The sequence below is a fragment of the Arvicola amphibius genome, chromosome 18, assembly GCF_903992535.2.
Source record: "Arvicola amphibius chromosome 18, mArvAmp1.2, whole genome shotgun sequence".
NCBI lineage: Eukaryota > Metazoa > Chordata > Mammalia > Rodentia > Cricetidae > Arvicola > Arvicola amphibius.
In genome coordinates, this window is record NC_052064.1 from 5646282 (window position 1) to 5662211 (window position 15930).

A 15930-nucleotide genomic window follows, 5' to 3' on the forward strand; every position below is an offset into this window, starting at 1 on the left:
TCAAGTCTGTTGTTCAGTAGTTAGAAGTGTGGGTGGGGAAGACCGGTCCTCAGGTGGGGAGGGGCACCTGGAAGATAATGTACAGTGGGCGGTTAGGCAAGGAGGGGACAAGCTGGACAGGGCACCATCTAGAGTTACAGGACACATTCTTTAGTGTGTGTACTAAACAACCTGCTAGGCAGCCAGTACCCCAGATGCTACATCTATAAAATTAACATAGTCTGTCTCTGCCTCACAAAAAGAGCTTGCCAGCGGCCTGCAGGGTGGCTCAGCAGGTAAAGTCACTTGCAGGGCAAGCCTGACCACCGGAGTTCCACCCCCACACCCCCGCCGAATTCATGTAATGGTTTCTACATGGAGAGAACTGATTGCATAAAGTCGTCTTCTCGACCTCCACATATGTGTGGTGGCATGCACTCACCCCCTCCCCATAATAATAAAAAATTTTAATTTAATAAGTGCTTGCTGGGGCTGGAGAGATAGCTCAGCGGTTAAGAGCAGCGGCTGCTCTTCCAGAGGTCCTGAGTTCAATTCCCAGTAACCGTATGGTGGCTCACAAACATCCATGATGAGATCTGGTGCCCTCTTCTGGTCTGCAGAAGTATACATAATAAATAAATAAATATTTTTAAAAATTTATGGAAAAAAAAAGTGCTTGCTGATTTTACTTTCATTAACATGTTCATGGATAAAGAGGTGCCCGGGAATGTGAGAAAGCAAAGATCGTCTAGGTAGAGTGGTAAGACACACCAAGACCCTTGGAGGCAGACAACACTACGTCTCGCTAACAGAACGAAGAGTAGGTTTTGCAAGTGTCCGTCATTCAGTAGCGACTTCTGCAGAGGTATTTCTGCGGGACGGGATAAGCAAGGCTATACACAATAGAACAGTAACGAGGACCAACATAATCACACCCTTCCCTCCCGTATGCTTCTTTCCGATGACTTCCACCCGCCTCGGGGACACAGGTTACATTCATTTTGTCACGCGTGTGCCTTGCACAACTGACGGCCCAGTCGGTGAGAACCGGAGCGAGAGGCTGTAGTTCCCACGGCCGCCACATGGTGGCGCCAGCCAGCCTCGTGCTCTGGGGCTTGGAAGCACGACCCGGAAGTACTTCCCCGGCTACCCCGCAGGTGACATGGCCGCTGCCGCGGTCTCCCGGACTCTGCTCTCTGCTGCCCGACGGCGGCTGTGGGGATTCACCCGAAGGCTCCCACATGGCGGCGCCGCTGCTCAGGTGAGGCTCGCTCCGCCGCGCCGGGGCCGAAGCCGCTGCGCTCCGGGGCCTCCGGGTCTCCCCCACCCCCACCCCGGGCGCAGGCGGGGGCGGGACCGGCTGCCCGGGTCCGCTGACCACTAAAATGTTAGTGTTTGCAAACTCGGGGAGATCAGTGAGGAATGCTGCCTCTTTTTCTGCTTGAGACAAGTTCATCCTCAGTTTATTTGAAAGTTGCCTAGCTCCAAAAGGATCTGGGAGTGTGTGCGCGTGTGTATTACCAATGTTGTATTCACCAATGTTGTATTGGAGCTGTTCTCACCCAAGAGAAGGAGATCAGAACGAGCTCTTTGTGAATCTGAAGTTTTTATTTGAGCCAGACAACCGGGCCAGGGGCATGCACACTTTTTCATTACAAGTCTAAAGAGGTGGGCCAAGCAGGGCGAGCGGGGGTTTTATACAGGTAAAACCCACAAGTTTGGGACATCTCATTGGCAGCCGTGATGCCTGTTAGCAAGCTTGACAGGAGGTGAACTTTTTTCTCTTGTTTATTTTTCTCTGTGTAGTCGTAGCTGACCTGGAACTCACTCTGTAGACCAGGCTGGCTTTGAAATCACAGAAGTCAGCCTGCCCCCAAGTGCTGGGATTAAAGGCAGGTGCCACTAACTGGCCCAGGGTATGAACTTTTAATAATAATAGGGCACATGAGTGACCATGGTATTTCTGTTTGATCAGGCAGCAGAAAGCCTCATGGTTACAGAAGCAGAGTAATGCAAGTTAACAAAAATTCCTAAAGTACCTGTCTTAGCTGGGGTTTCCACAGCAACTCTTATAAAGGAGAACATATTAATTGGGGCTGGATTACAGTCCAGAAACTTCATACATTATCGTCATCGTGGGAAGTATGGGGCTGTGCAGACAGATGTGGTGCTGGAGGAGCTGAGACTCTACATCTGGATTGGCAGGCAGCAGGAAGAGAGAGACTCTGGGCCTGCCTGGAGCATTGGGAACTTCCTGCGCAAGGCCACACCTCCGAATAGTTCCTCTCCCTGGGGACCAAACTTTCAGATCTGTGAGTCTTTGGGGGTCATTCCTGTGCAAACTTTCAGATCTGTGAGTCTTTGGGGGCCAATCCTGTGCAAACCATTGCAGCACCCACATACCTGCTGATTAAGCTGACCTCAGGTTTTTGGGTCAGGATGTAGAAAATATGTTTTTCTTATTTCACTGTGAAAAGAAAGAACTGATAGGTGGCGAGTCTGCAGTGTGATAGTGACAGTCTACGGTGTGAGAGGTGACAGTCTGCAGTGTGATAGTGACAGTCTACGGTGTGATAGGTGACAGTCTACAGTGTGATAGGTGACAGTCTGCAGTGTGATAGGTGACAGTCTACAGTGATGGGTAACAGTCTACAGTGATGGGTGACAATCTACAGTGTAATGGGTGACAGTCTACAGTGATGGGTGACAGTCTACAGTGTGATAGGTGACAGTCTGCAGTGTGATAGGTGACAGTCTACAGTGATGGGTGACAGTCTACAGTGATCGGTGACAGTCTACAGTGTGATAGGTGACAGTCTGCAGTGTGATAGGTGACAGTCTACAGTGATGGGTGACAGTCTACAGTGTGATGGGTGACAGTCTACAGTGTGATAGGTGACAGTCTGCAGTGTGATAGGTGACAGTCTACAGTGATGGGTGACAGTCTACAGTGATGGGTGACAGTCTACAGTGATGGGTGACAGTCTACAGTGATGGGTGACAGTCTACAGTGATGGGTGACAATCTACAGTGTAATGGGTGACAGTCTACAGTGATGGGTGACAGTCTACAGTGATGGGTGACAGTCTACAGTGATGGGTGACAGTCTACAGTGATGGGTGACAGTCTGCAGTGTGATGGGTGACAGTCTACAGTGATGGGTGACAGTCTACAGTGATGGGTGATAGTCTACAGTGTGATAGGTGACAGTCTACAGTGATGGGTGACAGTCTACAGTGTGATAGGTGACAGTCTACAGTGTGATAGGTGACAGTCTACAGTGTGATAGGTGACAGTCTACAGTGTGATAGGTGACAGTCTACAGTGATGGGTGACAGTCTACAGTGATGGGTGACAGTCTACAGTGTGATGGGTGACAGTCTACAGTGATGGGTGACAGTCTACAGTGTGATGGGTGACAGTCTACAGTGTGATGGGTGACAGTCTACAGTGTGATGGGTGACAGTCTATAGTGATGGGTGACAGTCTACAGTGTGATGGGTGACAGTCTACAGTGTGATGGGTGACAGTCTACAGTGTGATGGGTGACAGTCTACAGTGTGATGGGTGACAGTCTATAGTGATGGGTGACAGTCTATAGTGATGGGTGACAGTCTACAGTGTGATGGGTGACAGTACGGTGTGATAGGTGACAGTCTACAGGCTGATAGGGTTCTACTCACATTTCCTTTGTGACCTTAGCATCCTGTTACATTTTTGTGAAGTCATTTTTATATTTTTGTTTCCAGTCTAGGAAAGTGTTTTACGGAATGAGCCTGAGGTCTTTCTTTCTGATTGACATTGCATACCAGAGTAGTAAGTAGTGTTTGCTCTCTTTCCCTCCTGTGCCTGTTAGCCGTGGTGTTGTGGAGGGAGCCGACTAAGAAGCACACAGGCTGCTCCCCAGGTTGTCCTGAACGTTCCCGAGACACGTGTAACATGTTTGGAAAATGGGCTCCGAGTCGCTTCTGAAAACTCCGGGCTCTCAACGTGCACAGTAAGCGACTGTAACAGCCTTTCGCCCAATGGCGCGCCTCGTTTGGGAGGGAGCCGACTCGCAGCTCTTTAGCTGCCCAGAAGTTGATTGGCCGTGTTTCTCTGGGCATATGAACCTCTCTCACTTTTTACATCTGTCTTTGTTGACAGAAGCGTGGTTGTGGGGCTCTCCTGCCCTCCTGTACACAGCACTGTGCCCCAGCCAGCTCCCACATCATGACACAGACACTTACTATTAGTTTTGAATGATCAGCCTCGTTTAGGCTCATTTCTGGCCAGCTCCTAATTTAGCCTGTTTCTCTTTACCTACCTTGGGCTTTATTACCTTTCTTTCTTCTGTATCTCCGACCTTCACTGCCTCTCTGTGTCTGTCTGGTGTCTGCCTGGCTTCTTTGCCCCAGGTGTGTCCCTCGCCCCCCGCCCCTCGTCTTCTCTCATTCTTCCTGTTCTTCCTTATCCCAGATTTCTCCTTTTTATTTTCTCTGCCTGCCTGCCCCTCCTCTACTTTCTCGACTTGCTAATGGCCATGGAGCTCTCTGTTAGAACAATCAGGTGCCTTAGGCAGGCAAAGGGAAACATGCAACACATTTTTACAGAATTAAACAGTCTTTTGTTTAACCAAAAAAAATTAGACTTTTCTCTATGCAGCATAGATAAAAGCAGCATACCTTTTCACCGTTACAGTACTAGTCTGCAGCATAAACAGATGTAATACATCCTTGTCTAGTTCAAATACTATTCCACAGCGCAGTATTAAAACTCCTCTCATCTGTTTTACTGATAATTTCAGAGACGTTAAATGGTTGTGTCTGAGGTTATAAAACTTACATGTGAATTTGAACTTGACTTCCTGACAGTTCTGATGTTGTTTATACCGCAGCTATTAATTGGATGAACTAATGAGCTATGTTAAGAATTTGAGTCTGATATTTGTATGGTTGTTTTTTCCAGACAGTTTCTCTGTGTATCCCAGGGCCAGGCTGGCCTTGAACTCAGCAATCCACTGCCTCTGCCTCCTGGGTGCTGGGGTTAAAGCCGTGCTCCCCCACCGTGTGGCTGAGTCCCGTATTTATAACAGCTGCCAGTAGCCTGGTGCGGAAACTTTCAAGTCCCAAGTCTTATGAATGAATTGTCAGTTCAGTGCGGTCCAAGAAAACTTAAGTGGAAACTTAAGATTGGAAAACATTTACCAGAAAAAGGACTGAAATTTCCTTCTGTCTCCACAAACTGAACTTTATTGTATGATTTTTAATAACATGTGTCTTTGTGGGGGATATGTGAGTTCAGGTGCCCAAGGAGGCCGGAAGAGGAACGGCCTAACTTGGTGCTGGGAACTGCAGTCGGGTCCTTCGTTAGAGCTGTGTTACTAGCGGCTGCACCTCTCGGCAGCTGCCAGGGATCTGCCTAATTGTTCCGTGGTTCCATTCAGGTTGGGCTGTGGATTGACGCTGGGAGCCGATATGAAAACGAGAAGAATAACGGAACAGCTCACTTCCTGGAGCACATGGCGTTCAAGGCAAGTTGTGGGCTTTGCTGAAATGCAAAAACACTGCACCGTAAGGACAAGGATTTCAGTGGACGCCATGTTTCCATTTTCCAGTATTGCTTGTGAAATAATTACTGATAGTTGCTTTCTGACTTTGAAAGAGGGTGCTCTTTTGGATACAGGAATACACAAACACCATCCTCAGTGGGTATTTTTTGAAACCTAATACACTCTACAAACTTGACCTTGCCTGACTGGCGTTGGCTTTTGCTGTACACTTACTGTCTAAAGTGTTTAGATGAAGGACAGAAGGGAAATTGTCATAATGCTGCTTTTTTTCCTTTATTTCAAGGGCACTAAAAAGAGGTCCCAGTTAGACCTGGAACTTGAGATTGAAAATATGGGTGCTCATCTCAACGCCTACACCTCCAGAGAACAGACCGTGTACTATGCCAAAGCTTTCTCTAAAGATTTGCCAAGAGGTATTGTTACCTATACTGCGGAAAATGCAGTTTCCATGAGGGTTCAGACATAATTTAACATTGTGGTTTTTGTATGTCTATTATTTAAAAAGATAAATAAAAAACAAACCCAGAGGGTGTCTGCTCTTAGGGAAGAATTAAAAACAAAATAGCATTTCAAAGCTAATGAATGAAATTATTAACTTTTGTGATTAAACAGTTGTAATCAGTTTTATTGCTCTAAAAGTTTAGTTAGAGTAGGGTTTCATCAATATCACCAGATCTTACTTAGAGCTCGGCTGGCCCGGGTTTGTCTAGACTGCGGATAGCAAGCATCGTGCTCCTTCCGGTCTCTGCACTGGAAGAGAGGTGCTCCTGGCTCTTTCCAGTGTGGGTCTGGGGTGGAACTCAGGTCTAGACATTGGCTGGCAGGGTCGCTGATGGGCATCTGCATTGCCACCCAACCCATCTGGGTTTTCGTGGTAACTTCCACTATTTTATGACCATCTCAGTATGAACTTCCTCCAACCACCTGCTTTATCCTGTTCATATTTGATGTTAATTGGCTCAGACAAGGCCCCATAAAATGAACGAAACGAGAGAAATCTATACTAGAACAAAGCAATGAAACTTAGGGTTGTAAGTTTATTTTACCCTTAATAAAATTAATATTGCTATGGCAATGAGGGTATCTTTATTTTGAGATGTAATTTTTTCCATAAAATTTGCTCCTCCTCTGACTTCCTACCAAGTTAGGACTTCAGCAGACAGAGTTCTGTAAGCTGCTCCTAAGGGCATATTTTGGGTTATAGTGGGTTTTTTTTTTTCTTTGTTACATTGCAGCCACATTGGTATGCAAATATGGGTAGCAGTGTTTCTACCCATGTATCTGCATGTACCTGTTCTCTCTCTTAACACATCATCTTCTGTTTCATACTCGTGTGTGTGTGTGTGGGGGGGAGATGTTTGAATCAGGATTTCTCTGTGTAGCCCTGGCTATCCTGGAACTTGCTCTGTAGACCAGGTTGGCCTCGAACTCACACAGAGATCCGCCCGCCTCTGCCTGCCTTAGTGCTGGGATTATAGGTGTGCGCCATCACCGCCAGGCTAGTTCATACTTTTTATTTAGAAACATCTGTATTAGCAGCCAGATTTCTGTGGATGTCTGACCTAGAATTAATAAGAAGTGGTAACATTTAGGATTTCCCAAGGTCTTCTAAACCATAGAGTTTCTATTCTACATTCATTTTAATGTGATAATTAGGTTAAATATTCTAATTAATAATATTGAATGATGGTTAGTGTCGAGGTTTCTGATGTTGGCTTAAGGGATTGTAATGCTTGTGTTTCTGGTGCTTTAATCTCATTTAGCTGTGGAAATTCTTGCTGACATAATTCAGAACAGCACGCTGGGGGAAGCAGAGATTGAGCGTGAACGTGGGGTGATCCTCAGAGAGATGCAGGAAGTTGAGACCAACTTGCAGGAAGTTGTGTTTGATTACCTTCATGCCACAGCTTATCAGAACACTGCACTTGGGCGGACAATCCTGGGACCAACTGAAAACATCAAGTACGTGTATTTCTCACTTGAAAATCTTGCACAAAAATTATGACATATACAAACTAAAAATGTGTGTTTCCAAGTCATGTTCACCCGGATAATCTAAAATTGTCACTAATTGTGCTGTAATGATACTCATAGAAAATTGGGAACTAAACAAGAAGTGTTGAGTATGTCTTGATAGAAAAGGCAGAACGTTTTGCTACTTTCAGCACTTAGAAGGCCTTCGAGTTCTATTCATTTCAGATGTATTGTGTGAGGGGCTGTGCTTTTTACTTCCTGTAGATGTGGTGGCCTATGAGCCAGGAAGATTGCTGAGTTCTAGGTCAGCCTGGGCTACAGAATGAGTGTCATGGATCGCTTTACTCTGGCTTTTGAGGGCCACCACCCAGCTCCAGATAAACCACACACAGAGGCTTCTTCTTAGTCGTGGATGCCTGGCCTTAGCTCGGCTTGCTTCTAGCCAGCTTTCCTTCACTTAAATCATCCCGTCTACCTTCTGCCTCTGGGCTTTTATCTTTATTTCTGTATACCTTTCTTTCTTCTTTCTCTGTGTATTTGGGTGGCTGGGTGGCTGGCCCTGGTGCCCTCCTCTCCTTGTTCTCTTGCTGCTCCTTCTCCCTTCTTTCTCCTCCTGTTTATCCTCTGTGCCTGACAGTCCGCCTACCCTTGCTCCTGCTTCGCTGTTGGCCGTTCATCTCTTTATTAAATCATCAGAGAATCACAGTTTCAGAGTTAAAAGAACGAAGTGTAAACAAAAGTAACACCTTAAAACAATATTTCCCAAGAAATGAGACCCTGTCTATAAAATGAAACAAAATAAGGTAATCTTTTTACTCTATTTACAGATCTATAAATCGTAAGGACTTAGTGGATTACATAACCACACATTACAAAGGACCAAGGATTGTGCTCGCTGCTGCTGGAGGTTAGTTAAGTTCCTCGGACTGCTAGACGCGGTTGTTGTCCTCTTGGGGCACATCCTGAAGTGTTTAAGTGTGAGCACTGGACCAGACTCCCTGTTGTGTTTTTAGTAGGTTTCATTTACAGAAACCTTAACAACCCATTCAGCACATAAGTGTGCATAACAGTGGAAGTTTCTTAGAAGACAAAGGCTAATGAATGAACGGGGAGACAGTTGACTTGGAAGACTGTGTTGTGTAATTAGAGTCTTGAGAGTTTTAGTTGAGAAATAGCTTTCTCCTTGGTTGAACCTGGAATGGGGACAGCCATTCATGTGCTCAGTTACTCACTCGGTAAAGCAACGAGTCCTATAAAGGGGAAGCCATTGGGACGTGGAAATATGTAGGTGCAGGAGATTTCCTGTGAGGTCTGTGAACTTAAGAAAATTCACTTGAGATTCTGCTAGATTTCTTGGCAGCCTGAATTTGGGGTGTAGTCGTTTTAATTGACTTGCCTGTTTTCTCTTTCAATATTAGAGCACATTAATTTTGTGTTTGTGTGAATTTAACTTTTCTCTTTTTAGGAATTATTACAAATTAAAACAGGTTGATCTAATGAACTTTGGAGTTGTTCTGTGTAGGTACTGAAGTCAATTAAAGTTAATGGTATGGCCTAGATTGTTAGCATTTTGTCTTATTGAGTTATACATTTTTTGTTGTTTTTAAACAGACTTGCTATTGGCCTTGCACTTGAAGCCATCCTCCTGCCTTAGTCTTCAGAGTGCTAGTACAGCTGAAGCCACAATTCCTGATGATTTATAAATGTCATAGTTTATAAGTGTTGGTGTTTTAGATGCGATGTGCCAGTTTAAACCTCTCCTGACCTTTTCTGAGTTCTTGTCTTAGCTCCCATTTAGTCCTTAGTTATTAGGAAGTATAGCTGTATTATACTAAATACGTGATTTCATCTTCACTTCTTTAAAAAAAAATTACAGTCCCTGTCTTCTGGATTGGGCTGTCAGAGGAGAGCCGCGCATCTGGCTTATTTAACCACGACAGTTACCAGTTCTGAAGGCAAAACAGTGACTGACGGGGGCGAGGCTGTTTGATGGATTCTCTGCTCTCTGGCATCCTTGTCCCGCCATGATTTTGTGTCTTACCCTCTGGGCTGATAGTCAAGGCGACTCCTACATGGCTGATAGTCAAAGAACTGTACTGTCTCACTGTCAAGTTTTTTACATCACAGTTTGTTTTGATTTTGTTCTTTGAGACAGGGTTTCTATGTGTAGCCCTGGTTGTTCTGGAACCAGGTTGACCTCGAACTCAGAGATCCGCCTGCCTCTACCTCCAGAGTGCTGGGATTAAAGGCGTGCGCCACCACTGCTTGGCTACATCACAGATTTATTTGGGAACTATGGGTATAAACTGTGCTTTTAGTTGGTTTTCATTTAGAGAAATCTTTTTTTTTAAATTTGTTTTCATGTGTGTGTTTTGCTTGTACGTGTTCATGTCTACCAGATGTAGTGCCTAGTGACTGCAGAGGTCAGAAGGAGACATAGGATCACCTGGGTCTGGAGATAATAGATGCTTGTTAAGCCATCATGTGGGTACTGGGAGCCGAACCTGGGTCCTCTGTAAGAGCAGCCAGTGACCATCTCTCCAGCCCTCATTTAAATATTTTTTGTTTGTTTGAGACAGGGTTTCTCTGTGAAACAGCTCTAGCTGTCATGGAACTCACTCTGTAGACCCGGTTGGCCTCGAACTCAAAGAGATCCGCCTGCCTCTGCCTCTCAAGTGCTGGGATGAAAGGCCTGCGCCACCACTGCCCAGCTTTAAATAAATCTTAATGGTAATATTTTTAAAGCCTTTGCACAAGCCTAGCACGTACTTAGAATTGAAGCATTCTGGAAACTGACACAAGAGGATTCCGAGACCAAGGCCATGCTGGACTGCATGGCCAGGCCTGTCTCAAATGCGTGAACACGTGTCTAGACTTTTGAGCTGATGTGTTCTATGACTTTCCTGACTGACCTTGTGTGGTCCCATGCCTGGATAATAAGGAATGCAGCGTCTAAGTGATTCCTCTGAGGTTTAGGTGTCAAGTCATGAGCACATGGGAAAATAGGAATGTTTTTGAAAGTTAGAATTGATTTTGGTTCCGGAGTAGAGAGCGAAGCATTTCTGTGTGTACTAAAGACTCAGCCATATTTCTCTTCTTCCCTACTTAAAAGGTAACTTATGAAATTGACTTTTGACTAGGGTGTACACTAAACTTTTATAATTTAACATGATTGTCTATAGAAACTGGGTTTTTTGAGGGTCAAATATTTTTTTTAAAGTCATGAAAATGACAATCTCTCAGCCTCTTGAACTGGCTTGGTGTTCATTGTGCAGAGATTTGTACTCCTAGAAACCCATATGAAGTTAAAATGCCCAGAAAAGTTACAGAGACCTATCAAAAAATCTAGTAGAATTAAAAAGAAGAAAGTTGAATGCATTTGTATGTTGTTGAACACTAGCTGATCAGGGAAAGCTTTGAGCCCAAGGCTCAGTGAATGCAAGTCCTCCATGTGTAAGATACATCACATGATCCACGCCAGACTTCCTGTAAAGCATTCTGCTGTCAGGTGGCTATCTTTTTTTTAAAAAAACATTTACTCATTATGTATACAGTGTTCTGCAGGTCAGAAGGGGACACCAGATCTTACTACAGATGGTTGTGAGCCACCATGTGGTTGCTGGGAATTGAACTCAGGACCTCTGGAACAGTAGGCAGTGCTCTTAACCTCTGAGCCATCTCTCCAGCCCCCAGGTGGCTATTTTGAGTTGATTATGTGGATATTAGATACGTAAGAAAATATTTTCCTTCAATTTAGGTGTTTGCCACGACGAGCTGCTTGAATTGGCCAAGGTTCACTTTGGTGATTCTTTGTGCACGCACAGAGGAGAAGTGCCAGCTCTGCCCCCCTGTGAGTTCACTGGAAGCGAGGTAGGCAAGCTCTTCCTTAGGTTCGGCCTCTGCAAGTCTCCTACTTAAAAATGAGCTGCTGGGATTGAGAACACGGCTCAGCGGTTTGCGGTGCTTGCTGCACTTGTAGAGGACAGTAGGCTCACAGCCACCTGCGACTCCAGTTCCGGGGAAGCTGACACCCTCTTGACCTCTCTGGGCTCCAACACACACACACCACACACACACACACACACACACACACACACACACACACACACACACACACGGGGCGGGGGGCAATTAAAAATGTTAAAGTAGAGAGGAGTGTATAAAATCTGTGTTTCAGGCTGGAGAGTTGGCTCCAAGGGTAAATAAAGGTGCTGGTCATCTTGGGACTCGCTGGTATAGAGCGAACAGACTCACATTGGATGGCTTCTGAACTCAACATCCTTCCTGCCCATGCCCACATATACACATAACAAACAAAATGTAGCCTTTTTTAAAGTGTGTATTTCTAGTAGGGAAATGTGTAAGCTGAAACACAGGAAGGGAAAAGGATGGGCACATTTGCTTACATTCCTTCCTGTTTCATGTAAGTGCCTTGCTTTTCTTTCCTGAGGAAGCGGGGTGTAAGAGCAGTGGTCATAGTTGCTCACTGTGTGTTTTCCTTTTGCACAATGCATATTTACATGTGCTACGGTATAAACGCAACCTTATAGTAAAAAGACTGAATTCTGACCTTTGCCCTGGGTGTGTGGTAGGTTTTCTTTCTGCCCTACAGGCACAGTTGGGATTGCGGAGGATCTGCTTTCAGCTGCAGTGTTGGGCTTCAGGTCTAGTTGGCCGCATGGTGCTGTTCACAGCAGTGTGGTGTTGGCAGCTAGAGCTGTACAATTTTACTGCTTGCATGTGGATCAAAACATCCCAGTATACACTAGTGAGATAAGGCCACCCTGTTGACCAGGTGCTACTTCCAGTGCGGCGGTCTGGTGGAGTAAACTATTCTGGAACTCTAGGACTAGTGTTAGTTAACTAGTTACCTGTATCAGGCTTTCTCTGGGCTGTCAGCCAGCACCCGATAAATGGAGACTTGTTAGTTATGAATGCTCAACCTTATGTTTGCTCCACTGGCTCTTATAACTTAACCTGTTCCTCTTCATCTCCATTTGCCTGGGGCTGTTTACCTTTCCTTCTGTGTGTCCTGCTGTCACTGCTTCCTCTCTGTGGTAGGCGATGCCTGGCTGGACTGCCCTGGGTGTCTCCCTTTCTTCCTTCTCTCCTCTCTTGAGCCTAGAGTCCTCCTCATATTCTCGCTGCTCACCAGCCCCACCTATCCCTCTACTGCTGAACTGTTGGCTCTTTAGCTTTTTATTAGATCAAAAAGGGGTCTTATGCAGGCAGAGCATTGTTAAGGAAAGGTAACATCAATGTAACACAGCTTTACGTAGTTAAAGGACTATTTATTCCACAGCAGTTACCTTGTTTGTTCTAATCCAGATCCGAGTGAGAGACGACAAGATGCCTTTGGCACACCTTGCAATAGCTGTTGAAGCGGTTGGCTGGGCACATCCAGACACAATCTGTCTCATGGTTGCAAACACACTGATTGGCAACTGGGATCGCTCTTTTGGAGGAGGAATGGTAAGTGGTTTTTGAATAACTTTGTGATAAATGGAAGACTGTCATGTTTTTTAAAATGTGAATTCCTTGTAAGGCTCTTGCCATTTTTGAAATGGCAAAAATAGATTACTTGTACCATGACTCTTGACTTAAAATGTTAACTCATCTTGGATTGTACCTAAGCCAGGAAAAAAACCGCCTTTGTTATACTGTTTGCTAGTGGGATGGTTAACAAAATAAGGGCAGAAGAATCCGTTTTTACTGTTCTAATAGTACTAGTAGGTACTGTGGTAACCACACTGTGATGTCCGTCAGTGTTAATGTTCTGACCTTCTGGGCACTCTATCTTCATTGGTGCACACTGAAGACCCCAGAGGCAAAGAAATCCACAGCTAACTCTGAACTGTTGGGAATGTATAAGGCTTGGCTTGTGCTGCAGCAGTGCCTTGCCTCACACACCTGAGCTCTCGGCTCAACCAAGGACAAAATAAGGAGCAGTACGTCTGAAGAAAGCAGGCATGGTCAAAAGCTGTTAAAGAGGCAGAAAGCACGGACCTCTTTGTACTATTTTTACAACTTTTCTAAAATGTTTACATTTCAAAATACAGTAGATTTGTCCCAAAGATCCAAAGTCCGTTTCCTGTGACTATCTTAGATTTCGGTACAGCATCACCTCAGGGTGCACAATCAGAGCCTTCTGTGTCCGTAGCTACTAAACCAGTTGCAAGAACGCATTGCTTTTATATTCTCTGTTGAGGCAGATAAGTGTAATTCTTCCTTGGATTATAAAGTTACTGTTGAGGTGTTGCTGGGTAGAACTGGGAGCCTAAGCAGAGATCAGTACATGTCTTTAATCCCAGTACTCAGGAGGAAAACACAGGTCAATCTCTAACCTGGTCTACATAGTGTGTTGTAAGCGAGCCAGGGCTATGTAATGACCGTGTCTCTAAAAATAAACTCCTCAATGGCTAACCATGTAGGGTTGGCACTCAACTGACAGCCACAGAGCTCACTGTGTGTGTGGACTTGGATCCATGTGTCCATTGTACAAACCAAGTTGGATTGTTTTCCTTTACAGAATTTATCTAGCAAGCTGGCCCAGTTGGCTTGTCACGGCAATCTCTGCCACAGCTTCCAGTCCTTCAACACGTCCTACACAGACACCGGACTGTGGGGACTCTACATGGTCTGTGAACAAGCGACGGTGGCTGACATGCTGAGCGCTGTGCAGAAGGAATGGTGAGGGGACGGTGTGACGTCCTTTACCTGAAGTTTATTATCTTAGGCTGTTTCCTAGTGGCGGTGACTTTAGCTTCAAAGGAGTGGTTGCCATGTTTTTAAGGACAGGTATTTCTTTTAAACCTCACGTGAAGCTAATTATGCTCTCAAATATTTATATATCAACTGGACGTTCAGAAAATACCTCTAAAAGCATGAGTGGAGACATAGGTCAGCGGTAAAACACGTGACTTCCTTAGCATGCCCAGAACCCTGGTCTGAACCCCTGGGACTTCCCAAAGGAAGAAGGAAAGGCAGGCTAGACAGGCGAATGTGAACTTAGCATAAGAAAGCAGTGGTTCTCACATTTCCTCATGGCGTGACCCTTTAGGACAGTTCCTCATGGTTTGCTGACCCCAACCATAAAATTACTTCATAACTGTAATTTTCTACTGTTATGAACCGTAATGTAAATATCTGATAAGACAGATCATGGGTTGAAAACTACTGACCAAAAGGATTAGTCAGTAGGCCAAGGCAGAAAAACTTAACAGTGCTTCCTAGAAATTTGTTTCTTTCATTATTACGAGCCTTAAGCCTCTAAATTTAGCTAACTGGGATATTTTTTGCTTCTTAAATACTGGGCTATTAGACTCAGCCAGTTGTCTTGAGAAGCTAAGAGGTGACCACTGACCTTCCCCTCTCTGAGCTCACACGGCGACTCCATAGATGCCTGTTCTCACAACATGGCCGCTGTTAGTGACTGTATCGCTCAGTCTGCTCATTAGCAATTAGACAGGATTTTTTGAGAAGTTAATGGTACTTGGAAAATAATTCGTATTTTACCTTTAGTTTTAGGATTAGTAACTTCAGGTTTTTGCTGACTTGAAATACAGCCATTTGTATGTTGTATGATGACAGTGAGTTAGATGTAGGAACGTTTCCCAGGCACTCACGGCCATTTCTGCTGCGTTGTAGGATGCGACTGTGCACCAGCGTGACTGGGAGTGAAGTAGCACGGGCAAAAAACCTCCTGAAAACAAACATGCTGCTGCAGCTGGACGGTGCTTCAGAGGGCGGGCGGGAGGGCGCGGCGGACAGCCCCGCTTTGACTGTCTCATGGCCCATGTCTCTCTGCACACTTAGATTCCCTTCTTAACAGGCTCGACTCCAATCTGTGAAGACATCGGCAGGCAGATGCTGTGCTATAACAGGAGAATTCCCATCCCCGAGCTTGAAGCGAGAATTGATGTAAGTAATCCTTAGGTCAGTTACCAAGGCCGAGGTCCCCAACTCATGGTTTAGTTTAGCAAGGTCACGCATGTAGAATCCGTCTTCACTACAAAAAGTCCTGATGATATCGCCCGTTTTAGGCTGTGAATGCAGAGATGGTTCGAGAAGTCTGTACCAAGTACATTTATGACAAAAGTCCAGCCATTGCTGCACTTGGTAAGCCTGGCTCTCCCCTTGTGCACACAGTTGCTAAGGACTTGGGATTCTGTTCTCACTGTCTTCTTTTTAATCCATAGGTCCTATTGAGCGGTTACCAGATTTTAACCAGATTTGTAGTAACATGCGCTGGATTCGTGATTAATTTTTGTGATCAAATATTCTGCACACATATATATTTATAAAACCAGAGATCTTGAAGTTTTAAAAAGCTGCCAGTCTTCAGATGAAAAAATAAAAATGTATTTGGAACTTTGGCACTGGTCTGTCATGTACACTTTTAGAGGCTAAGACTACAGCCCTGATGA

The 15930-nt window shown here is 45.1% G+C and overlaps 1 protein-coding gene across 1 annotated transcript; it reads left to right on the forward strand.

Annotated features, from left to right (window-relative positions):
• Positions 1 to 1114: 1114 nt before the first annotated feature.
• Positions 1115 to 15879, forward strand: Pmpcb (peptidase, mitochondrial processing subunit beta). Its single transcript, XM_038315295.1, has 13 exons — positions 1115 to 1240; positions 3836 to 3976; positions 5405 to 5491; positions 5814 to 5943; positions 7294 to 7492; positions 8332 to 8411; positions 11262 to 11374; positions 12833 to 12976; positions 14034 to 14194; positions 15152 to 15237; positions 15336 to 15424; positions 15547 to 15622; positions 15703 to 15879. Exons 1-13 carry the CDS (start codon positions 1142 to 1144, stop codon positions 15765 to 15767), a joined length of 1470 nt encoding a protein of 489 aa, XP_038171223.1. The 5' UTR covers positions 1115 to 1141; the 3' UTR covers positions 15768 to 15879.
• Positions 15880 to 15930: the final 51 nt, after the last annotated feature.

What these genes read in the sequence shown, in the direction of transcription:
- Pmpcb (XM_038315295.1), top strand. Translation starts at nt 1,142, where the DNA reads ATGGCCGCTGCCGCGGTCTCCCGGACTCTGCTCTCTGCTGCCCGACGG. An exon ending in CTCTAAAGATTTGCCAAGAG is followed by an intron (nt 5,944 to 7,293) that starts GTATTGTTACCT and finishes AATCTCATTTAG; the next exon opens with CTGTGGAAATTCTTGCTGAC. An exon ending in AGCGCTGTGCAGAAGGAATG is followed by an intron (nt 14,195 to 15,151) that starts GTGAGGGGACGG and finishes GCTGCGTTGTAG; the next exon opens with GATGCGACTGTGCACCAGCG.